A 25016-nucleotide genomic window follows, 5' to 3' on the forward strand; every position below is an offset into this window, starting at 1 on the left:
CGACGGAGTTTTTAACACTTCACAAATACTTCCCAAACTTTGTGTTTATTTACACTAATGTATCTATTTTTTTTTTCATTTTATTATTGAGTTTATTAGTTTAATTGAAATTTTGGAAGATTTTTTTTTGTTTTTATTTTTCTTTTTTTTTTTCATGTGAAAACATCTCAAAATATACATTAGGTCAGATTGATGTCGTAAGAACTTGAAAACTTTTAACCAAAAAATAATATAAGCAAGACTAATATAGTTAGAATTTCAAATAATAACGGTATAATAGAAACTAAAAATTTCACAAACTATTCAAATGATAGATTTCTATACATAATCTTAAAATAAAAATATCGATCAAGATAATTAGTAATTTTAAATAATACCAAATTTGTTGTAAGTGTTAAATAATTATTATATAACAAACGAGTAAACAATAATTGTACGAAGAATAGGTATATAGATCACATAAATATTTATAGAAACTATATCTTATGATAAATTGTATTTTTGAGTGTTTTTTATTTGTTATTGATTTTTGATAAAAATAATCCAATTTTTTATTTTTGTTTTTAATTTATCTATGAAAAATTTAAATATACCAATATGTATAATTTAAATATATTTCAATGGTATCTACACAAACATTTGAATTACATATGTTTAATTTTATGTATAATAATATTTTTATATAAATTTCATTCATTTAAAATCCATATATCATTTTATTAATTTGGATGACACTTGTAAATAGTCAGAAATTTCATTCCAAAATACTAAAAACAAAAGGTTTGGTGATAAAATTTGATATTCCTATATTATACCAATCATAGTTCATGTACTTAGAAAAGTATATATTTTTGAGATTTTTCTTCTATAAAGAGATGTATATATAAGGAGAGTATCTTTCAGAACTGAGAACATGTTTTTACCTCCAACATATATTTTCTTCTATATATTGGAGATTATATTCTTGTAAAAATAAAATCAGATGTATAAGGAAAATATCTTTTGTTTTTGGACTAGGAAAATATCTTTTTAAAAAAATAAGAAATTGTGATTTTATAACTGGGCCTTCTCGCTAATCAGGAAGCTAGTTGAGCCTTAAGGCCCAAACATATAAATCAGAAAACCGCCATGTGAAATATGGGCTCAATGCAAATCGATATCAGGCCTCCTCTTTTTATATTGCGAAAATAGTTTTAGAGATTTCAGTTTTACAATAACGAGATTTTTTTTTACAGTGAAAGGCTCTACAATAACGTGAGACGTTAGGGTTCCGACGCTCCGGTGAATCTCGATTCTTCTTGAAGCTTCGTGTAAGCTTTTCGATCGTTGTTTGCATAATTCTTCGATTAATTTGGGACTCTTTACTCAATACATTGATTTTGAATCAGGCAGTTTCGCGGAATCTGGGAGGTGAATTTGATTGATTTTTCATCGCATCGGTGAAATTGAGCTGTTGCTTATCCGGATTTGTGGTGATTGAGCGATATGGAGGTCGTTAAATCTAAGTACAGGGAGGAGGATTTGGAGGTGGAGGAGGAGGAGGATGATTTGAAGAGCAGTCGGAGGGACCGTGATCGGAGTAGGGAGAGGAAGAAGGAGAGGGGTTCGGATAAGCGCCGGGAGAAGGATAGACGCAAGAGGCGGTCTGAGAGAGTTAAGAGTAGTGATGAATCTGAAGATGAGTACTACGATAGAGGTGGTGATGATGATGATGAAGAGAGGGAGAGGCCTAAAGAGAAGGAGAGGAGGCGGAGGGATAAAGAGAAGGGGAAGAGACGGTCAGAGAGAAGGAGGAGTAGTGATTCTGAGGATGAGGATGAAGAAGATGGTGAGAGGGATAAACGCCGGGTGAAGGAGAAGGAGAGAGGACACAGAGAACATAGGGAGAAAGATCGGAAAAGGGATAGAGAGAGGGAAGAGAGAAAGGAGAAAGAAAGAGAGAGGGAGAAGGATAGAGTTAGGAGGGAACGGGAACGAGAGGAGCGTGAGAAGGAGAGACTGAAAGAAAGAGAGAGGCGCGAGCGGGAACGGGAAGATGGAGAGAGGGATAGGAAAGAACGTGAGAAAGAAAGGGGTAGGAGGCACCGAGAAAGGGGGAGATCAAGGGAGGATGGGAATGAGGAGAGTGATGATGATGTCAAGCGTGACCTGAAACGTAGGAGAAGAGAGAGTGGAGAACGGAAGGAGAAGGAGCGTGAGAAGAGTGTTGGTAGATCTAGCAGGCATGGAGATGACAATGTGGATAGTCCAAGGAAAAAGAGTGTCGAGGAGGATGGTGAAAAGAAAGAGAAAAAGACCAGGGAAGAAGAACTAGAGGAAGAGCAGAAGAAATTGGATGAGGAGGCTGAGAAACGGAGGAGAAGAGTTCAGGAGTGGCAAGAGTTGAAGAGGAAGAAAGAGGAAGCTGAAAGTGAAAGTAAGGGTGATGCGGATGATAAAGAGCCTAAGACCGGTAAGGCTTGGACTCTTGATGGGGAATCTGATGATGAAGAAGGGCATCCGGAGGAAAAACCAGAAACAGAGATGGATGTTGATGGAGAGACTAAACCCGAAACTGGTGCAGATGCCAAGATGGTAGACGCGGAGGAGAACGAGATAGTTACTACCGTCTCTGAAGTAGAAGGTGAAGGAGCTGCAGATGAAGAGGAAATTGATCCTTTAGATGCTTTTATGAATTCGATGGTATTACCCGAGGTTGAGAAGCTTAGCAGCAGTACTCCTCCAGCAGTTGAAGATAGTAGTTTGGTTACTAAGAGTAATGGAAAGAAAATTGATCACCAGCCGAAGAAAGGTTTTAACAAATCCCTTGGCAGGATAATGCAAGGTGAAGATTCTGATTCTGATTATTCAGAACCAAAGAATGATGATGATCCAAGTTTAGACGAAGACGATGAGGAGTTCATGAAGAGAGTAAAGAAGACAAAAGCAGAAAAATTGGCTCTTGTTGACCACTCAAAAATAGAGTATGAACCTTTCCGGAAGAACTTCTATATTGAAGTGAAGGAGATCTCAAGGATGACACCAGAAGAAGTTAACGCTTACAGAAAGGAATTTGAGCTGAAAGTCCATGGAAAGGATGTACCAAGACCCATAAAATCTTGGCACCAGACTGGACTAACCAGCAAAATTTTGGATACCATGAACAAGCTTAAGTATGAAAAGCCAATGCCTATCCAAACGCAAGCACTTCCAATCATCATGAGCGGTCGAGATTGCATTGGAGTTGCAAAAACCGGATCAGGTAAAACGCTAGGTTTTGTTTTGCCTATGTTGAGGCATATCAAGGATCAGCCTCCCGTTGAAGCTGGTGAGGGGCCAATTGGGCTTGTAATGGCACCTACTAGGGAGCTTGTTCAGCAGATTCACAGCGACATCAAAAAGTTTTCAAAGCCATTGGGTATAAGATGTGTTCCTGTGTATGGAGGATCAGGAGTTGCGCAGCAAATTAGTGAGCTGAAGCGAGGGACAGAGATTGTTGTGTGCACTCCTGGGAGGATGATTGATATTCTTTGCACAAGCAGTGGGAAAATCACCAATCTGCGGAGAGTCACATTTTTGGTAATGGATGAAGCTGATCGTATGTTTGACATGGGGTTTGAGCCTCAAATTACTCGTATTATTCAAAATATTCGACCTGATCGGCAGACTGTGCTCTTTTCTGCTACTTTTCCACGTCAAGTTGAAGCTTTGGCACGTAAAGTCTTGAACAAACCTATTGAAATACAGGTTGGTGGAAGGAGCGTTGTGAATAAGGATATATCACAGTTAGTTGAAGTCAGACCGGAGAGTGAGAGGTTCTTAAGACTGCTGGAACTTCTTGGAGAATGGTATGAGAAAGGAAAGATTTTGGTTTTTGTGCAGTCGCAGGAAAAATGTGATGCCTTGTTGAAGGATTTGTTTAAAAGGAGTTATCCTTGTCTATCTCTTCACGGTGGTAAAGAACAGTCTGATCGTGAATCAACTATATCTGATTTTAAGAGCAATGTGTGCAATATTTTGATTGCCACAAGTGTTGCAGCTAGGGGTCTAGATGTGAAAGACCTTGAGTTGGTTGTAAACTATGATGCTCCGAACCACTATGAAGATTATGTGCATCGCGTTGGCAGGACAGGAAGGGCAGGGCGGAAAGGCTGTGCTGTGACATTTATCTCCGAAGATGATGCAAAATATGCACCGGATTTAGTCAAGGCCCTGGAACTTTCCGAGCAGCCAATCCCCGATGATCTGAAAGCAATCGCTGACGGTTTCATGGCGAAGGTGAGACAGGGTACTGAGCAAGCTCATGGAACTGGCTATGGAGGTAGTGGCTTTAAATTCAACGAAGAGGAGGAAGAAGTTAGGAAAGCAGCAAAGAAAGCACAAGCGAAGGAGTATGGGTTTGAGGAAGACAAGTCTGACTCAGAAGATGAGAATGATGTAGTAAGAAAGGCAGGTGCTGTCGGTGGTGATACCTCTCAACACCAAGCTGCTCTTGCTCACATAGCCGCCATTGCTGCGGCTGCTAAAGCTAATGCTGCTGCAATGAATGCTCCTGTGACTTCAAACCAGTTGCTGCCAAATGGTGGCGGGATTACCTCTCTACCTGGTACCCTTCCGGTTTCTATTCCAGTCCTTCCTAATGATGGGGCAGGCCGTGCTGCAGCCATGGTTGCTGCCATTAACCTGCAACATAACCTGGCGAAGATTCAAGCTGATGCAATGCCTGAACACTATGAAGCAGAACTGGAGATCAATGATTTTCCACAAAATGCTCGTTGGAAGGTCACCCACAAAGAAACTTTGGGTCCAATATCGGACTGGACTGGAGCCGCCATTACCACTAGAGGTCAGTATTATCCTCCTCCACGTATCCCACCACCTGGGGAACGCAAGCTCTACTTGTTCATTGAAGGGCCTACGGAAAAATCTGTGAAGACGGCGAAAGTTGAACTCAAGCGTGTTCTTGAAGACATTACAAATCAGTCGTTGTCACTTCCTGGGGGATCGCAGGCTGGAAAGTACTCCGTCATATAATGTAAGTCGAGAATTCTAATCCAATCTACAACCATTGGTGGTAGCTTTAAGTTAAATGTTTTAACGACAACCTTGCACTCAGACTATTTACATAGCTATTTTAATCTCAATGTTCAGACTTATGGATCTTGGTTTCTGTCTTTTAACAGGAAAGCAGCCATGAGGTGGTCTGTTAAGTGATTCAAAGCGCACAGTTTATTTTGTTTAACAAGTATTATTATTGGATTACTATTGTGGAATACACTCTCTGCACAATTTCCGAATCTTTTCTTATGATAGACTTGAACTTGGTGTGACAGTTCTTATAATGCTTGTTGTTGCTCATACTTCTAGATCTCTCCTCTTTTAATTATATTCCCTCTCTTTTTTGTTTGTTTGTTATGTTTAAACAATGGCTTCGATGGATTTGCTAATGCGCATTACCGTATGGTGGTAATGGCTGTAAAAGGATGGGTAAAATCTAGCTTTGATGCAGTTGTTGTGTTTGGTTTGTTCTTTTAGCTCTTAAGTCGATAGCAGCACCACACGTTTTCTTTCTTGCATCTTCCCTTATACAGCTTTGGGCATCTTTTCCGCAGGGAAAAAAATTGTGAAACGATGAAGCTCCCTGGGAGAACAGTTCAAAGCTTTTGCCTCTGCAATGGGTAAGATGTCTTGGAGAGTTGGTTCAGTTTTTGTGCCTATGATGGGATCATCAGCCTGAGTTAATGGTAAAAGGTGGTGTTTGCATAGTACATCGGATCTGTGATCAAAATAGTTGGAAGTAAAAAAACTCTTGTATGAGAGTACATACGTGGTCGTGTAGACAATCGAGAATCTTGGTCCACAAAAATGGTTTATTGCCGAATTCAATTCTGTGACGGCGCTTTTAATACGTGTTGCGTCCAAAGACCATGTTAGATAACCATGCCAAATGGGGACATAAACCTTAAGCGATGTTCTTGAAAGGCCAATGTACCTGTTTTGTTGTTGTGAGAGTGTCTGAAACAGCAAGCGAAGTGCACATAAATTCCTTAGAACATTGGAAATATAACCACAAAAACTTAGTATCTGTTTAGTAGAGATAGGAGATGCTTACACGAGCTGTATGCATTACTATAAACAATCATTTTGCAGCACGTTAGTAATTGCAAAACGTCCAGGTATCAAGTGCTATCCAAAGTATTAGTCTAATTAAGATTCGATCTGAGAGACGTATCAAACGGGGATCTATAAGTTCTTGATGAATTAACATTCAACGTAAGGCATATATACAAGACGATGTATTGAGGGAAATACTCAGTGTAACATCCCTATCCCGGGCCTGATTTTGTTTTAATCCAATCGGGCTTCTCTACGGCCCAGAACCCGAAAACCCTAAGACCATCAGCTCCTACTCCTTATAAAAAGAGATGCAGCCCCTCTTTTTGTCTCATTCACAAATCGAGAAGCGAAGCTCTGCAGAGATTCCCGGAGACTGGAAGCCCTAGCCGTCGCGTCTCTTCCTCGTCTCTTCCTTCTCTCTCCCGCGCGCCGCCTCTCTCTCTCTCTCTCTTCGCCGTCCGCTTCTCTCTCCCTCTCCGGCGGACGAGTGGTGGTGGTCGCCGTGGTGATCGCCGGTGTGGTGGTGGTGTAGCTGATTAATCGGGTGGTTCGGATCTCATCTTCTCTCGTCTCTTCAGTTCAGATCTAAGTTAAGGTGAGGTGTCTTGAACCCTTCTTGCTTCAGGATCTTTATATTACCTTGTGTTGGATCTAGGATTGATTAATCCTTGTGTGGAAGTTAGGGTATTAGATCATGATGAAAGCTAGGGTGATAGATGAATGTTCATGATGCATAAGAACCGTCACACTGTTAAATGGGACTTAATGGACTGCCTTGTGTTGATGTGGTTATTATTGATGTGAATGGTTGTGTGAATGATTTGTGTCCCATGTGTTGATATGTGAATGGAAGCTAGGTTGCTAGAGGAAGTAGTTGCATTGTACTAAGTGTTGTGATGGAATCTTGAGCAGTGTATGTTATTAAGGTTGGTTGCTAAGTGATGTTGAATACTATGTGAAATATGGAGTAAGAGTCTAAGTGAATGTGGAATGAGTTATGAAGTTGAGTAGTGTTAAGTGTGATCTTGATTATGAGTCTATGTGTTAAAGCATGTGAAAGTGGAAGTGAAAGTGAATGATAAGTGAAAGTGGTTAATAACGAGAATGAGTTGAGAATGTGAAAGATGAATGTCAATGAGTTGCTTGTAGTCCTGTTTGGACCACCGAGAACGGGTGGGCGTCTAGAGTCTAGGATGTGATGTGTTGTGAACCGTGGGACAGTAGCCTAACACGAGGTACCCACGGGGAGTAAAGAGTTGAGCCTACCGCGAGATGCGGGATATAAGAAGTGCCTACCGCGAGATGCGGGATATAAGAAGTGCCTACCGCGAGATGCGGGATATAAAATGATGTAAGTGGCGCCTAGGATCGAGTCGAGTCAATGCTGAGTCGTGGCATAATTATGGCTATTACGACCGGGTGGCGGACAGTGCCGATGGGCCAACGAGCTACAACTCGGATAGCCATCTAGGAAGCTGGAGAGGGGGACGGTTTTCCCGAGAGAGGGCACCCCTTCCAGGATAGGCCGGCACGTGGGGGGACGTCCGTAAACGGCTATAGGTCCTAAGTCTAAGTTGATTGGAATCAGTTGCTCTTGTGGAGGTTGTCGAGTCGTTCTATTCTTCTTTAATGTGTTGCGTAGAAATGATTGAGTTCGTCGTGATTGATTGACTGCTAGGTTGCTAGAAATGGTGTGGTTATGAAATGTATTATGTTGCACTGTTTGATTGTAGTGATTGGTTAGTTCTGGCTTCCGCATAGAGTAGTGTAGAGTGTCTTGCGGGCAAGCTGGACTAGAGCCACTTCACTGAGTAATTCGATTGCTCACCCCTCCCATCTCCTTTTCCCTTGCGCAGGACTGTAAGTAGAAGTAAATGGATACGGGTGAATCGGAATTTCAAAGGAAAGCAATGCGTCCGTCGACTCTTGGGACCAGTAACGGACACGGCGGGTTGCCTTAAAGGGTATACGCGTGTCCATGACTCCCTATCGTTAACTCCGGTCGGGCGCCGGGGGACAGGGATGTTACAATTGGTATCAGAGCGGGGGTTAAGATCCCTTAGTGCTATTCTAAGGGGTCGGCATTTCCAAAAGTTTTCAAAACCTTGTTTTAAAATAAAAGAGTTTGTGAAAGTTTGAAACTTTAGAAACTTGTGAGATGTTTTCAAAAACCACCCACTATGTCCATGCTTCTATTATGGTTCTGATCGTTTCCTTTTTACTGCAGGATGTTTCCGCTTGATCACTACGAGTGGAGGATGCCGCGTTTGAGCTACGGGCCGGTGGGCACTCGGGAGCATGCCCGGAAGCGGTACCGTGACGCAGAGGGTAACTGGGTGCTGCCCAGGTTTCCCGACCCAGAGGAGCAGTTCAGAGAATTCCCATTCGAGTACCCTCTTGAGCAGACTGTGGGACGCATAGTGACGATGCCACACTTCCTGAAGATGGCTATGGAGGAGCGTGAACTCCAGGGTTGTGCTACGTTCCAACTCGCTCTCGATGAGGACTTTCCGAGGAAACGGGGCCGGCCCAGCAAGGCGTCAGGGGTAGCCCGAGAGCCTCCGAGATCCATTGCAGAGAAATGCCGGTGCAAGACACTGTTCCAGAACAAGCAGGAGAATCGATCTGTTGCTGGCTACACTGAGGACTTCATCAACCAAGCCAAGCTGTGTAAACCGAAGAGTGCAGAGATGTGGTGCAGATGGTACAAACGGGGACTACGTAAGAAGATTCAGGATAAGGTGAAAGGGGTCTTAGAACCACTGGAGTTCGCCTTGGTTCAGCGTATGGCGGGTTTAGCGATCGAAGCGGAAGGGGAGATTGAAGCCGAGAAGCCTGAGCAAGGGAAACCAAAGGAAGGCAATGGGAACTCCAAGGCATCTGGTGGGGAAACACCTAAGAAGAAACAGGGACGCCCACAGAAGCCCTCGACCAATCAGGACGATTGCGATTGCGACGTGCGGGTTCAGGAGGCGCAGAAGTCTGACAAAGTGAAGGGTTACCTGCAGGAGTTCCTGGAGACAGCCAGACAGTGTCGGCCCAAACCTGCAGAGGAGTGGTGTAGGTTGTTCAAGGCCGGACTACGCAGAGAGATTCGTGACAAGATCGGTGGAGCTTTAGAACCTTTGGAGTTCGCCCTTGTGAAGAGGATGGCTAGTCAAGCAGTAACTGCGGAGGATAAGGTTACAGGAAGGGTGTTCGCGACCGAGCCTCAACACCATCGGAAGAAGGGCGGAAACCCGGAGCCTAGGGTGGCGGGCGGCCCGGCGGGCCCTGGAATCGAGGCTCGCGACGGTCTTCCGCGAGGGGGTGGCTGAGCGAGTAGGGTTCTTTTCTTGGAGTTGGATGCGAGTCATTTACTAGTTATTTGTTATTTGCTGGCTTTGGTGTTTTTCTATATTTATGGGCAGTCCGCGTTTGTGCAGATGCCTTGAGCTTTTTGAACTATTGTAGTCCGACTCCATTTATCTATTGAATTCATTTATTGGTTTTAAGATGATCGAGCAAAAGTTTAGAGTTCGGATTTAGTTAGAATCATCGAAACCAGGAAGAACGGATGTGTCCGAAAGCAGGAATTGTAACCAGGGTGTGGCACCATTTCAGTTAGGAATTTCTGTTTCTTTCATGGAGATTCTCCAACCTCCCTCTAAAGGTCACCGCAAAAGAAAGCCTGATGACGACAGACACTCTCTCGGCTCCTCCGAAGTGAAGCGGTTCAGGAATCCATCGAAAGCCACCGATTTTTCTCAACCCTTTACCGTCGGCAACATGCTCGAGGCTCTAGACGGTGGTAAGTTCGGGAGCGTTACTAAAGAGTTGGAAGAAGAGGCTAACCTGAGGATGGAGCTAGTGAAGCGCTGCATCTGGTTGTACCCGTCGCTTGCCCATACTGTGTTTGGAGCGGGGGCAGCGGCAGCAGAGGGTGATCAAGAAAAGCTTATGAGTTTGGAGAGTCAGCTGGCTTTGGATTGTGTAATTGACTTGGATGATGATGGTTTGAAGAAGGCTCTCTCTGTGGTTTCTTCCACTGAGATTGTTATTCTTGATTCTACTGATGATGATGGAGATGGTGTTGAGAAGCCTAAGTATCCGTTTCAGTCGAGTCTTGTACAGCATCGGAAGAGTCAAGGTGATGTGGTGTCGGTGACGCCGCAGTCCGTTTTTTTTTTGTGAGGACTTGGTTGTGAACTCGTCTCATGTTGAATAGATGGTTCTGTCATAGTCACGTGTTAATCGGATCTGAATCATGTGTGTGTGTTGCTGCGGTTGTGGTAGCCTAGATGGCTTGTGTCGTGTGTTATGTGTTGATGAGTTGAAGCACCTAGAACTATTAGGATGCTGTAAATGAGAAATGAGAAGTGTTAAAGTATGTGGAAGTGGACTTCGGTAAAGCGCAAAGGAGCACGAGGACATATGCTTCTGAATCTCGGGGTAAAAAGTTGGGCGATTCAGATTTTGAGATTAAGTTATCTGAAGAAGGGCTGATGACAGGTGGATTTTCTGCTCATCCAACGCATACTAGCAAGCCGAAGCCTCATCAAATCGAAGGGGTCCAGTTCCTACGCAGCAACTTAGTAACAGATGAGCATGGTGGCGGCATCATGGCTCGTGCGCCAGGTTATGGAAAAACCTTCATGATCACCCGTTTCATGCAGAGCTTTCTTGCAAAGTATCCTCAGGCTTAGTCACTGGTTGTGCGTCCAAAGGGAATTTTGTCTACCTGGAAAGAGAGTTGTGAGATGGCAGGTCGAAGACCCTCCCTTGCTTGACTTCTACAGTGCTAAAGCAGAAGACCGTGCACAACGGTGGACGGAAAAGAAGAGTATCTTGCTTCTGGGCTTCAAGCAGTTTTCAACCATTGTCTTGGGCGATACCAACCCCGACATCACCAATTGGGGCCGAGTAAGGATAGTAATAAGTGCCTCGGATAACACCATGAAACCGCCACTGGGCAGAGGACGAGTGGGTATGTACGATCGAAGTGGGGGAGAACTAAGGACACAGTGAAGAAGACCTATGAAACCTCGAAGCGAGTAGTACCGCCCGAAGTGGATTGGAAGTAGTGTAAAGCCGCCGTAAGTTCGCGCCAAGGGTTATCAGGGATTGCAGAAACTGCTGGAAGGGTTGGTGCTCCGTGTACCGATTGGGTACGGGATGTTGGGGATTGGGAGTTCACACGCGGAATTCGGGGACGAATTCCATTTAAGTGGGGGAGAGTTGTAACATCCCTATCCCGGGCCTGATTTTGTTTTAATCCAATCGGGCTTCTCTACGGCCCAGAACCCGAAAACCCTAAGACCATCAGCTCCTACTCCTTATAAAAAGAGATGCAGCCCCTCTTTTTGTCTCATCCACAAATCGAGAAGCGAAGCTCTGCAGAGATTCCCGGAGACTGGAAGCCCTAGCCGTCGCGTCTCTTCCTCGTCTCTTCCTTCTCTCTCCCGCGCGCCGCCTCTCTCTCTCTCTCTCTTCGCCGTCCGCTTCTCTCTCCCTCTCCGGCGGACGAGTGGTGGTGGTCGCCGTGGTGATCGCCGGTGTGGTGGTGGTGTAGCTGATTAATCGGGTGGTTCGGATCTCATCTTCTCTCGTCTCTTCAGTTCAGATCTAAGTTAAGGTGAGGTGTCTTGAACCCTTCTTGCTTCAGGATCTTTATATTACCTTGTGTTGGATCTAGGATTGATTAATCCTTGTGTGGAAGTTAGGGTATTAGATCATGATGAAAGCTAGGGTGATAGATGAATGTTCATGATGCATAAGAACCGTCACACTGTTAAATGGGACTTAATGGACTGCCTTGTGTTGATGTGGTTATTATTGATGTGAATGGTTGTGTGAATGATTTGTGTCCCATGTGTTGATATGTGAATGGAAGCTAGGTTGCTAGAGGAAGTAGTTGCATTGTACTAAGTGTTGTGATGGAATCTTGAGCAGTGTATGTTATTAAGGTTGGTTGCTAAGTGATGTTGAATACTATGTGAAATATGGAGTAAGAGTCTAAGTGAATGTGGAATGAGTTATGAAGTTGAGTAGTGTTAAGTGTGATCTTGATTATGAGTCTATGTGTTAAAGCATGTGAAAGTGGAAGTGAAAGTGAATGATAAGTGAAAGTGGTTAATAACGAGAATGAGTTGAGAATGTGAAAGATGAATGTCAATGAGTTGCTTGTAGTCCTGTTTGGACCACCGAGAACGGGTGGGCGTCTAGAGTCTAGGATGTGATGTGTTGTGAACCGTGGGACAGTAGCCTAACACGAGGTACCCACGGGGAGTAAAGAGTTGAGCCTACCGCGAGATGCGGGATATAAGAAGTGCCTACCGCGAGATGCGGGATATAAGAAGTGCCTACCGCGAGATGCGAGATATAAAATGATGTAAGTGGCGCCTAGGATCGAGTCGAGTCAATGCTGAGTCGTGGCATAATTATGGCTATTACGACCGGGTGGCGGACAGTGCCGATGGGCCAACGAGCTGCAACTCGGATAGCCATCTAGGAAGCTGGAGAGGGGGACGGTTTTCCCGAGAGAGGGCACCCCTTCCAGGATAGGCCGGCACGTGGGGGACGTCCGTAAACGGCTATAGGTCCTAAGTCTAAGTTGATTGGAATCAGTTGCTCTTGTGGAGGTTGTCGAGTCGTTCTATTCTTCTTTAATGTGTTGCGTAGAAATGATTGAGTTCGTCGTGATTGATTGACTGCTAGGTTGCTAGAAATGGTGTGGTTATGAAATGTATTATGTTGCACTGTTTGATTGTAGTGATTGGTTAGTTCTGGCTTCCGCATAGAGTAGTGTAGAGTGTCTTGCGGGCAAGCTGGACTAGAGCCACTTCACTGAGTAATTCGATTGCTCACCCCTCCCATCTCCTTTTCCCTTGCGCAGGACTGTAAGTAGAAGTAAATGGATACGGGTGAATCGGAATTTCAAAGGAAAGCAATGCGTCCGTCGACTCTTGGGACCAGTAACGGACACGGCGGATTGCCTTAAAGGGTATACGCGTGTCCATGACTCCCTATCGTTAACTCCGGTCGGGCGCCGGGGGACAGGGATGTTACACTCAGTTTCATATACAGACTCCAAAACTTGCTCCATGCAAGTAGTTTCGTCTCTAGACATGTGTAAGCGGAGCATTTGCACTAGGTCCAATCCAGAACATTTTTATAAAATTTCTAATAGTATTTTGATTTCTCTTCAATTAATTTACAGCTCTTTTTGCAAAACTACTCTACTTGTTCTTATAAAACTAGAATCTTCACAGGGTCCACAGAAACAATGTGACTGGTCTGATGTAAGCATGATACCAGTTGTGACATGGGATTCATCCACGATCTACGCTTTGCTTGTTATATCAAATTATTTCAAAATTATCCCTTTTTATAAGCGTTGCTACAAACTTTATCAAATTAAAATTTCAGATTGTAATTTTAAAAGTTCCATCATCAATATATCTTTTTATTTGTAGGCATGTTGATGATATTGTCCAAGGAAAATATAAAGATATTCCATGTTTTGCAACAAGTAACTAAAATTCATTTTCGCATGAATACATCTTAAACTATTGTATATACATATAACTTTTATTAAAAAATATTCAATTTGATAAGACGACATAAATAGCTTGTAGCGTATCGATAATTTTACATTGTGCAAACACTGAAGAGATTTTAAAACACTAGATAAATAAGAAAAAAATTAATTGGAATTGATTTAAAGAAAAGAATATATATATATAGGTACTTGTTACTTGTTACAAACTACTAAAAGTAGAACCGTGATGCCATGCAAAGCAAAGTGTAAGCGATTTTAGGATTCAAGAGAGCGAGAGCCACTCCCACCAAGTTTCTCGTCACCTTCTTCGCACTTCTTCATTTTCTTACGTCTGGTACTCTGTTTCTTAGCTCGAGAAGCCGAGTAGATCTCTGTTCCTCTCAATCCTCCGTCTATACAGTAAGCCATCACGTAACGATCTCTCAAAATGAAAAAAAATCTTCCAGAAAAAAAAATCTCACCAATGTTGCTCTGTTCTTGATATGTGATGTTTATTCATAATGTGATTTATATCTGATGTTGATAGATTTGATTTGCTGATAGGTATCAGATATCAAGCGACGATGAAGCTTTTGGATCTGTTCATAACGTCGTCGATACCAGTAGGAAAGATTCTTGTGATAACAGGAATCGGCTTTTACTTGGCTCTTGATCGTGTTAACATTCTGAATCAAGATGCTAGAAAACATCTCAACAACGTCAGTTTCTTTTATAATATAATAATAGTTCTTCTCTGAGGTCTCACATATATGCATGTGTGATTCTTTACGTACAGACTTGTTTTTTTATTTACAGATAGTTTTCTATGTGTTTAGTCCTTCACTCGTTGCAAGCAGTCTAGCTGAGACTATTACTTATGAAAGCTTGGTGAAAATGTAAGTTACTCTTTCCAAAACCAGAGAGCTGATCATTCTCTGCTTATATGAAACTAAATGTAACTTTTTGTTTTTAGGTGGTTCATGCCCCTCAACGTTCTGCTCACATTCATCATTGGCTCGTTTCTTGGTTGGCTTGTTATCAAGATCACCAAACCTCCTTCACATCTCCATGGCATCATAGTTGGTTGCTGTGCTGCTGGTAAAAACTTTTATAATATCATCATCATCATCCTACTAAAGTTTTTGTTTTGTTCTTGGAGTCATTGTTATATATGAAAATTCAACAGGGAACTTGGGAAACATGCCACTCATTATTATCCCAGCTATATGCAATGAGAAGGGAAGTCCTTTTGGAGATCCTGAGACTTGTGAGAAGTATGGATTAAGTTATGTTGCACTCTCTATGGCGGTATGTAAAACCATTTCTTAATTAATTTCTGAAGGTTGGATTATAATGCTAATTACAAGTCAAAAACGTTTGTGTGCTAATTGTATTATATTAGATTGGATCCATTTGCATATGGACTTATGTATACAATCTTATGAGAGTGCTAGCTAGGGAAACTCCGATAATCATCGGTACTTCCTCTACAGTGCCACTGATCCCTACCAAAGTCGTTCAAGTTGATCAGGAGGAGGTCTCTTACTCAGTTACAACCATTTTGTGTATTGATATTCTCTTGTAAGCATTTTATATGATGGTAACTTATGGTTTTTGTGTATGTGGGCCAGTTTGGAACATGGAGCAAGATCAAGCAAAGAGTATGTTCTGCAGCAGAGAATATCAATCTAGGAACAATCTTTGCTCCTTCAACTATTGCAGCGGTTTGTTCCTTGGAAAGAAAGCTAGCTTTCTGTCTGTATGTTCAGATATTGAATAAGCAACTTTGATTTTACAGCTTATCGCGCTTGCGATTGGGCTTATTCCTACGCTAAGGAAGCTACTAATCGGCAACATAGCTCCACTCAGAGTGATTGAGGACTCAGTATCTCTATTAGGGTATTCCATATTAACTTCAAACTATCACTTTTTCAATGATTTATCAATTTTTTTTAGCTGAGTTAGCTTAATCCACTTCTTGAAGGGAAGGGACGATTCCTCTTCTGACTCTGATTATAGGAGGAAACCTTCTCAAAGGTAAACAACAAAAGCTGCATGAAAAAAAAACACTTTCCTTTTTTTCTCAAGAAACAATTTAATAATCACAGGTCTGAGGGGATCAGGAATGCACAAGTCAGTCATATTAGGCGTGGTGGTTGTGCGTTACGTGTTGCTGCCAGTATTAGGTGTTTTGATAGTGCAGGGAGCTCATCACTTGGGTTTGATTACATCCGAACCGCTCTACCAGTTTGTTCTTCTGCTTCAATATGTTGTTCCACCGGCAATGAATCTTGGTTCGTTCGTTCACCAGAGTCAGAAAATACTACAAGCCACACATCACATGATCTTTCTCATATACTTTTAGCTTTTTCTGGCAGGTACAATCACTCAACTATTCGGGTCAGGAGAAAGTGAATGCTCTGTGATTCTCTTCTGGTCTTACGCTTTAGCTTCGGTTTCTCTCACCCTCTGGCCAACCTTCTTTATGTGGCTTGTAGCCTGAACTAACACACACACACACACACATACATATACATATACGTGCAGCATATTGCAAATCCTTACTACTTTGAGAAACTAGAGCAATGGATATAAAATTTAATGTTATAATCTTATATAAAATTTAATGTTATAATCTTTCAACTTGATCATCCTAATAAGCAAGACAAAGTGCTTGAGACAAGCAATAACATAGTTGGAGTTAACTATACTATTGAGAGAGGTCATAAAGAGAACTTCAAAGAGAGGCCTTGTCAGGTTGATCATCGAAGTAAGGATGCTCCATAGCCTTCTTTGCTGATTGGCTGGCTCGTACACCAGCATTTTCTGTTGAGTAATGGGTTGCTCCAAGAAGGACTTCAGGAGCTCTCTATAGAATAGAGTTAGTATCTGTTGCAATGGGAATCAAGGGAGAGAAAAAAAATAACTATATTAAGTTAAAACTCCAGACGAACAAAAGATAGGATATGCACAGGACTTAGACTCTAGGAATTTCAAAATAGCATAGAAACAAATACCTCATGTGTTCATAGGGAGGGTGAAGGCTCTGGTCTTCTGGCTAATCCAAGATCTATTTTGAGCGTCACTGTGTTCCGGTCCATTAAGAGATTTTGAGGCTTAAAGATCCCTGAAATGAAAATTAAAGATGAGTGATATGTTTCCAAATGGGGTTTGTTCAAAGGCAAGAATGAATTGTTATATTATACCTGTGCAAGACTCCATGGCCATGGCAGAAAGCCATGCCTTTGCATAGTTGGTACGTCAAGCTCACAAGTAGAGCACAGTTTTGCCTTCTTTGTTCAATCCTTGCTTAATAACATCCATCAACCTGGAGCATAATAATAATAAGAAGATCATCGTCATAACAATATATATACAGATATGAGCTCTAAGTAAAAATGGAATTCTTCAAAGCCACGATCAGTCCCGTAGCCTTCTCTCTGGCTCTGTAGACTTTCTGCCGTAAGTACCTTCGCCTATTTTCTCAAGCTTCTCAAAGGCTTCCATGGCTAACACAGCAGTTTTACCGTTCTCCATACCGCTTTCTATACTTCGAAAAATCTCATATGGTGTTTGTTAGAAGAGTTGATATACAAAGTGTAAGATTGGTTTATATATATAGTCGAGACAGAGCAGATGGTGAAAAGGTTTGATCCTCTCGCTCTCACAAGTAATAACAGTTCTTACTTTTCAAATTTTCAGACCGGAGCCTCACTCTCCACGGGTTTTTTTTTTGTTTGCGTAAGAAAAGTATATAAGTTTCCATTTATGGTATATTGTATTGTATGTTGAAAATCTAAAATAATTGATTTAGATATATATATGTTACCAAATTATATTAACTAAGAGTTGTTATGCAGCGGATGTAAATATTTAATAAATAAATAAGTTATAGTTATTTTTTGGGGAATTTTCAAAAATACCACTTTGAAGGTACCATTATTCATCTTTACCACCACTAAGTACACATTTTCAAAAATACCTTATTTATTAAAATGTTAAAGACTCTTATATCTTTGTTTTTATATGCTTTTCAAAATTTTAATCCAAAATTCTAAATCTTAAACCCTCAATTCTAAACCCTAAACCCTAAATCTTCAACTCTAAACCCTAAACCCTAAACTATATACCCTAAATTCAATATCCGAAACCCTAAACCCTGAAACCTCAACTATAAACCCTGAATCCTCAACTCTAAACCCTAAACTTTATACCCTAAACCCTAAAACATCAAATCTAAACCCTAAAACATAAAATCTAAACCCTAAATCCTAAACGTTCAAATCTAAACCCTTCATTAAAAGTAGTGGTAAAAGTGGTTAGTGTAAACATGAAAAGTGGTACTATGAAAATGGTATTTTTGGCAATTTCTCTTATTTTATTAATATTTTAATTTTAAATTATTATCTTAAACAAGATTGTGTTATTTTAAATTAGATATATGATTTTAAATATATATATTATCTCGTCTGTTTGATTATTATTTGGATATATTGGATAACATCTATTTTCTGAGTCAACTATAATATTTTTGTTCCTTAAATTTAAAATTTGATTCGTTTTGTTATTTGAATTTAATTTGATTCACACATTTGTAATTTTATTTTAGTAAGATTATGAATAATTTACTATACATTGTGTTGAGAATCAAATACTAAAAATAAACCAAAGCTTTGATTGATTCAAAGTTACATAAATAAATACAACAATGATAATTTTTGAAACTTCATGCATATATACAATAATAGACTATACATGGTCTTAGTAAATTTGGTTGTTTTATGTTTTAATCTAGTAGTTACAAAAATATGAGTTACTCTAGTAATTAGTTGAATGATTAGAGTCATTCTAAAGTAATTTTGTTTCCATCTATCTCTTCTTTGTTGGTTTAACTTTAGAAAGAAAAATTAAGAGTAAGTGACTAACTAAGTTTTATTTAAAAAATACTTTTTCTTTAAGAAATCCAAATGAATTCTTAACAGATGGTGTTGATCTTATGGATCAATCATTAAATACATGAAAAGATATATTAGACCCATAACATCTATTTGTAGATGTTTTTGTTGGGTATCTGAGTGCACTAATTTCTCTACCAGAATTAAGTTTTGCTTTCACAAGACTGCACAATTGTTGTCACTCATCGCAAATCTATTTACAAAGCAACATGTTTACAAAGAGATAGTTTTAAAAATCAAGCTAGTTAAAATATATATTTGTCACATAGCACGTAATTATGTTCACCGCATTAATTGTCGTTCTCAATATTATCGCTTCATCGCTTTCAGTCACTGTCGTTTCTCTCGCTGAATCATTCGCTTGAGAAAATCATTACTTCAATCAACGGCAATTTCTTTTGTATTTACTTATTTTATAAAAGATTTATGTTCAATGTGACTGTTTTATCGCAGAATATATTTTATTGGCATGCTTAGATACTGACCTAAGTTTTTTTGGTGATTCAAAGTTACATAAATGAATACAACAATGATAATCTTTTGAAACTTATGCATATATGTAAACTATACAAAATAACTTAATTATAGTAGTTGGTTAATATTTCTATTGTATTATTTGAGAATTTTATATTTATTTGTTAATATGTTGAGTTGTTTTATAATCTATACGTATAAAAAGTACTACTATAAATAATAATCTATAATTATTATAGTTAAACTTTTTGATTTTGGATAAAACAATTTGTATTGGTCCAATTACTCATTTTTTGGGTGTATTGTGTTACATATATTCCTTCAAATAAAAGTACAATTATTTTTAGTCAAATTCAGCCAAAGCTAATTAGTTGTATTCTTTGTATTAATTTGATTTTTCATCTTAGATGTGTAAGTACATTTTCATTTTTTTTAATAATTTGGTATATGTTATTTTTAATAATCTTTATGAATCACATTATATATCCCCAAATATATTTTTCATCTTAAAATTTTAGAATTTTTTTTTATTATATACGTCATTTGGAAAGAAAAAAAAGAAACAAAACATCCTAAATTTTAAAAAGCAGAATCTTTTAAATAATGATTTCACTAAAGATATCGTTATATAACTATCATATGAATTAGTGTAAGCACAACACGTAGAATATTGATTACTCAAATAATATTATAGATATTTGTGGTCTTTCGTTCTTCTTTAGTATTATTAATTAACAAAAATATAATATATATAATAAGTTTTACTCTCTATTTAGACCTCCACCTTATAATTGAAGTATTCTCTAAAATTATTACATTATTGTCATTTTATTAAATTAATAAAAAAATCTAGATTTTAGTATTCTTTTTATTTATATCAATATTAAATATTTTTAGCAACACATATTTTCTAATCAATATTTTATTTTCAGTCCAACAAATAATGTAACTAATAAGAAAATATACTTATGTAATTTCTTTCAGGTTTCATCAAAACCAAAGTAATCAAATAAATAAAAATTAATCTCACAAATCTTTTTTCTTATTTTTAAACACGAAACTTAAAATTAGATTAGAGAAAAGAAATGACAGGAAACACAACTAAAATTCAATATATAATCGAAATAATTAAAAAATCAATTTATAAAACAAAAGATAACGAGATATAACAAATTAATGAGAATTAATTTAAATTAAAGTAAATAATTGCAAAGTATGGATATATAAGAACAAACATAATAGTGAGTGACTTTGAAACAAATCAAACAAAATATAGTAAACATATCATCTAAATAAAAATAAAATGTATTTTCACTAACAAATCACAGTATAGTACTATGCAATTTAGTCATCTGCGACGATTCTGACATTCAATATCCTATCTGACGCCCAATATTCTAAGATCATATATATATATATATAAAGATAGCATAAAATAATGCTTCACAAATAATATATAACCAACCTTTTAAAACTAGAAAAAAATATCAATCTAAACACTTAACAAAATCAAAATCTCCAAGCTATGTTTTTGCTGAACATAACAAACTGTTGTTTTGGAGAACTAACTAATGTAAGTCGAAATACATGTAGCTAGATACTATGAATCCAGTTGACAAAAAAAAAAACTAAAGAATCCCAAACTTGTTTTTTAATCTCTCGTTTTCGAAACTCAACAACAACGACAACAAAAGTTACATCTCAAAGGAATTAAAAAGAGAACACGAAATGTGGAATGGTTGAAAGAGTTTAAGCAAAGTTTCATGGAAGCTTAATAAAAAGTCTTGTGTTGACTCTCTTTGTTGTGTGTTTTAATTTAAGCAAACTGTTGACCAGCATTTGAAGATGAAGAAATGGTAGTGAGGACATCAGTAACTGAAGCCATCACGCTAAGTGCTGCCTTCAGTACGTCTTGAGAACATCCTGGCTTCACTATCGTCCTCACCTGACCCATCCCCCAATATGTCAATATACACGATCATTACGAAACAATAGTATAAGAAGCACAGAAGCAAAGTAAAAGAAGTTGTACCTGGTCTAGATATTCCTGCAGCTTCTTGATACGTCCCATGTAATCTTGATCTTCAACACACAGACTCACTGCTTTAGCATCTGCACCTGGACCATCGTACTGAAGCGGTCCTGGGTTCCTGTACAGATCTTCCATCAAGAATTTGTCTGCGTTCTGTCTCAACAGCCTGCCAAAAAAAACATTTACATATTAAATTAACAACTGAGAAACACTTGAAGCAACAACGTTAGTTAGTAAGCAAGTGTCTTCATGTCTGCTTACTCGTATGCTTTGCCCTTCAAATCCACCATTGCCGGGTGAATTGCAGGTCTACCAATTGAAGTTGAAGTAGAACTAGCATTTTGGGACCAGTTCTTCACCGTCATCATTGCCTAAAAAAAGGTGTGAGATCAGTAAAGAAAGAAGTTGTACTAAGCGCCATCTTTAGATTAAAAAAAAAAGAAGAAGAAGAAGAGGAAACTCAACTGTAATAGGTGCAGCACCACACTTCCACTTGTTTACAGGACTCTTTAGGTTGCTCACTGTTGCCATGTAACCATTCAGACCAGCTGCGAGGATGTGGTAACATATATGTCCAAGCACCTGACATATTTTTCATTCAATAATCCATATATTATTTAACTTGCATTGATATTGTGTTGTGAGAGTGGCGAGTGACTTACGTAGGCATAATCACAATCGAATTTCGATGGGAGAGATCCACGAGCTTGGTAACCAAAGAAGTGACATATAGCGTTGAACTTCTTCCCCGTGTATGTGCCTTCTTTCTGTCAAGTTTCAAAAAGCTTTATTAAATATCATCATATCCAAGAGTGTTTCTAGATGCTGTATAGAAGTCAAGTGAGAAAACATGGAGCATACCAGACGCTTGTTCATTTCAGTCTCCACGAGATAGGCGAGAAGCTTCTCAGTCTCAATCTGGAGGAGAAAGCAAAACAAGCATTCAGGATTCCAACTCTTTTTAATAACATATGAGGCTCCAACATTTTTTTTTGTTTCTTCTGCTTCTTCTACTTACCTGGGATAGCTGAGCAGAATCATCAGACTCAGGATGGAGAAGTAGCTGCAACATCAAAAATGAGCATCTTGTAAGCATCCAGCTTTGGAGTAAAACAAAGAGAAGTCTCATGTCCAAGAATTGGAACCTGTTTCTTAATGAATGGAGGGAGAAATTCAAACAAAGCAGATGACCAAGGTGAGAGCTGAGTAGAAATCTTATCAGCAGCTACACCCTCCCTAAGTAGCCCGTGAATTTCCTGCAGATCACAAAGAATCAGCTTAGACATGAGATTTAATAATACGAAATCAAACATCTCAGTAATCGAGAAATAGATACATATGTTCACAAATATCAAATCAGTGACCTTTAACAGAGCGTAGACTTCAGGAATACTCTCTATGATCCCTTCGGGAATGAGGATGACTCCATGATTCTTGTCTGTTGCCAATAGATGATTATAGCAATCAAGTTAGTAAGGTAAAATAAATGACTGCGTAATCTTTTTTATATTAATGAGACCTTGTCCTGCTCTTGCTTGAACTGCATCACAGATCTGCTTAGAAATGTCAAAAATGGTGAGCTTAGATGCTGCAACCTCCTCGCCCAATATCACCTGAGAGAACGCAACACATGCAAATGAGTGTCTAGAGATATGAACAGAGTACGCAAACAGTTTAATTATTTATGTTAAAAATTCAAAATACTACCATGTTTGGATGAGATTGGAGGGTACACTCAAGGGCAACATGAGAATGCTTCCGACCCATGAGACGGATGAAATAATAGTACTGCCAATAAATAAATAAAAGTGAAACTTAAATTCAGAATCATAAGATTAGGAAGTAAATAAACTGCAGTTAGACTAGAAATAGGCATTTACCTTCTCTGCAGAGAGAGCATCAGTGCAGGCATTGCTAATGAGCTGAGAATTCACCTGTATGAAGCAAGAGACCATTAGCCATATGTCTAAGCATACAAGGACAGAAGGAGCATGTTGGCTGCAATAGCTACAAGAAAAAAAATAACTAAGACAAAATTAACCAGAGGATTAAAGTTCAGAGTTTACCTTGCAAATGGTGTCAAAACCAACGTTTGCCTCCACAAACTGATTCTTGAGATCGCCATTTGTAGTAACTGGAACACCCACCACCTGAAATTTGTATTGGTGACTCAATAGTATCAAAAGTTTTTTCTTTTACGCAAATGAAACTGAAATGACCACTGTGCTTTCTTTATAAAGAAACAAGTTAGGACCTTTGTAGAGCATTTTGCTTCAGCGAAAAACTCAGCAAGATGAGCGGCATCTGTGTTTGATGTTACACCTTCAAAAAGCGCAATATACACATTTTGGGTTTAGTAAACATTTGCACCAGAACTTCGGCAGTGAAATAAATAAAGACGCTCAGGTAATATACCTCCGATGATAACAAGGCCATCTAGCTTCAAATCAGTGCAAGCTTTGAGTGCAGCGTTAACCTGCTCAGTGGTTCTGATCTGATCCTTGGTTCTTCCCAGCAAATCATACCCACCTTTTAAACATATACATTTCACCGCCAATTTTATCAGAATAAGGCAATGAACAGAGATTCCTGAGTATACCAAGACAATGAAAGTTACCTTGGTTTTTGTAAGTCTGGAGAATATCATCAGTGATCTCCAGAGTCTTTTGCGCAAACAGACCTTCCGAACCACCTATGGACATTTTACAGCAGAAAGCGATAAGATAAGTTATCACAAAATATTAAGTTTGATGAAGCTGCTGTGACACCAATCAGAGTAACATCAGAGAGAATGAAAGAATATACCCAAAAAGCCAAGCAAGGTGCTTTTCGCGTTGTGCATCTTAAGAGCCTCGTAAAGACCCCAGATTACATTGTGTCCACCCGGAGCTTGTCTTCCACAAAACACGATTCCAACTCTGTAGTCAGGAAAAAAAAAAAATAACCTCCTTTTTTACTATTGAAGTAAATAAACATTGAGACAAAACAGGAATACTGAGAGCAAAAATGGATGGGGAACCTGATTGATGGAAGCTGAGTGATAATCTGAGCATCAGGAACTTTGGCGGTTTCCCTGAGGAAGTGAGCCAAAGGCTGGCCTAAGGTATGTGGGAAGGCACGAGCTATGATATGGGAATCAGAAGCCTCAGACACAGTGGTTCCATCACCAAACTCCACGCGGACAGCAGTTCCCTGTAAACAAACATCAAACAAGAGCAAGTTCAAAAGACAGTATTCCAGATGACAGCAGAAACTTAGCGATATAACTTATGAGAGCTGAAAACTTGAATAAAAACAGAACAAATCTCTAAGACTACAAATCCAAACCGACTGGAAAACTCAGATCAGATAACATTGCAATCTAGAAACTTTAGATCTGCTTATGTTTGCTACCAGTTACCAAGTCACAATAAAACAAAAAGAAAATCCATAGAAACAAGAAGGCCAAGTCTTTTCAAATAGATCCAGTGAATGGAACAAGTAAGAAACAATAAAAGGAAGGAATCAGAAGAAGAAGAAGAAGAAGATAAACCTGAAGACAAGGAGGAAGCTCGGGCTGGTACTGAGAACGAAGTTGCTGAAGAGGAGAGAGCTCTCTTGGGATTCCGAAATCTGAATCCATTGGCTTTTGGTTGCTGTGCGGAGGTAAGTGTGCGTTTGGTGAGATGTGTTTTGAGTGAGCTTTGTTTTTTTCTTCCTTCACTTCATAGAATATATAGTGTGGAAGGAAGACGGAGGAATATACTAATACTACCAGTACCACCTAACACAAAACACACATAAAACTAACTTTTGGTCTCTTCCGAGTCTTTCTTCAGATTTGGAACAAAATCTGAAAATTCTCTCATTTGTCCAGCCAAATCTCCACTATTTACTAAAGGAGCCACTGGATCTCTGGAAGTTATCAACTCAGGGAGACTCCCATGTTACTAGGCCACAT

General features: G+C 39.4%; 3 protein-coding genes and 1 pseudogene across 7 annotated transcripts; 2 read left to right on the forward strand and 2 right to left on the reverse strand.

Annotated features, from left to right (window-relative positions):
* Window positions 1-1204: 1204 nt before the first annotated feature.
* On the forward strand, window positions 1205-6002 carry LOC108861936 (DEAD-box ATP-dependent RNA helicase 42). 5 transcript variants are annotated; one of them, XR_008945381.1, is made up of 4 exons: window positions 1205-1310; window positions 1393-5014; window positions 5163-5500; window positions 5592-6002. XR_008945381.1 is itself a non-coding variant. In XM_057009727.1 (3 exons), exon 2 carries the CDS (start codon window positions 1486-1488, stop codon window positions 5011-5013), a length of 3528 nt encoding a protein of 1175 aa, XP_056865707.1. In that variant the 5' UTR covers window positions 1205-1310; window positions 1393-1485; the 3' UTR covers window position 5014; window positions 5592-6002. The 5 variants fall into 5 exon arrangements, 3 of the variants coding, with proteins under 3 accessions (XP_056865707.1, XP_018491446.2, XP_056865700.1); XR_008945380.1 differs by having other exon boundaries at window positions 5163-5466; XM_057009727.1 differs by lacking the exon at window positions 5163-5500.
* Window positions 6003-14191: 8189 nt separating this feature from the next.
* LOC108858427 (protein PIN-LIKES 1) lies at window positions 14192-16187 on the forward strand. The gene is given in 10 exon segments (XM_056993918.1): window positions 14192-14334; window positions 14432-14511; window positions 14589-14713; window positions 14802-14927; window positions 14983-15164; window positions 15247-15339; window positions 15414-15514; window positions 15600-15652; window positions 15724-15909; window positions 15994-16187. Coding segments are annotated over 10 exon segments (1206 nt in total). The 5' UTR covers window positions 14192-14199; the 3' UTR covers window positions 16119-16187.
* Window positions 16188-16352: 165 nt separating this feature from the next.
* Window positions 16353-17152, reverse strand: LOC130496875 (cyclin-dependent kinase B2-2-like; annotated as a pseudogene).
* Window positions 17153-20677: 3525 nt separating this feature from the next.
* Window positions 20678-24856, reverse strand: LOC108813558 (pyrophosphate--fructose 6-phosphate 1-phosphotransferase subunit alpha 1). Its single transcript, XM_018586146.2, has 19 exons — window positions 24609-24856; window positions 24096-24268; window positions 23882-23994; window positions 23694-23768; window positions 23492-23605; window positions 23331-23398; window positions 23143-23226; window positions 22957-23010; window positions 22784-22864; window positions 22596-22689; window positions 22441-22514; window positions 22222-22332; window positions 22095-22139; window positions 21938-21994; window positions 21739-21843; window positions 21542-21658; window positions 21338-21447; window positions 21077-21242; window positions 20678-20989 (listed from the first exon to the last, which is right to left on the reverse strand). The coding sequence occupies exons 1-19, from the start codon at window positions 24696-24698 to the stop codon at window positions 20861-20863; spliced, it is 1860 nt and encodes a 619-aa protein (XP_018441648.2). The 5' UTR covers window positions 24699-24856; the 3' UTR covers window positions 20678-20860.
* Window positions 24857-25016: the final 160 nt, after the last annotated feature.

This window comes from Raphanus sativus, chromosome 1 (genome assembly GCF_000801105.2).
Source record: "Raphanus sativus cultivar WK10039 chromosome 1, ASM80110v3, whole genome shotgun sequence".
NCBI lineage: Eukaryota > Viridiplantae > Streptophyta > Magnoliopsida > Brassicales > Brassicaceae > Raphanus > Raphanus sativus.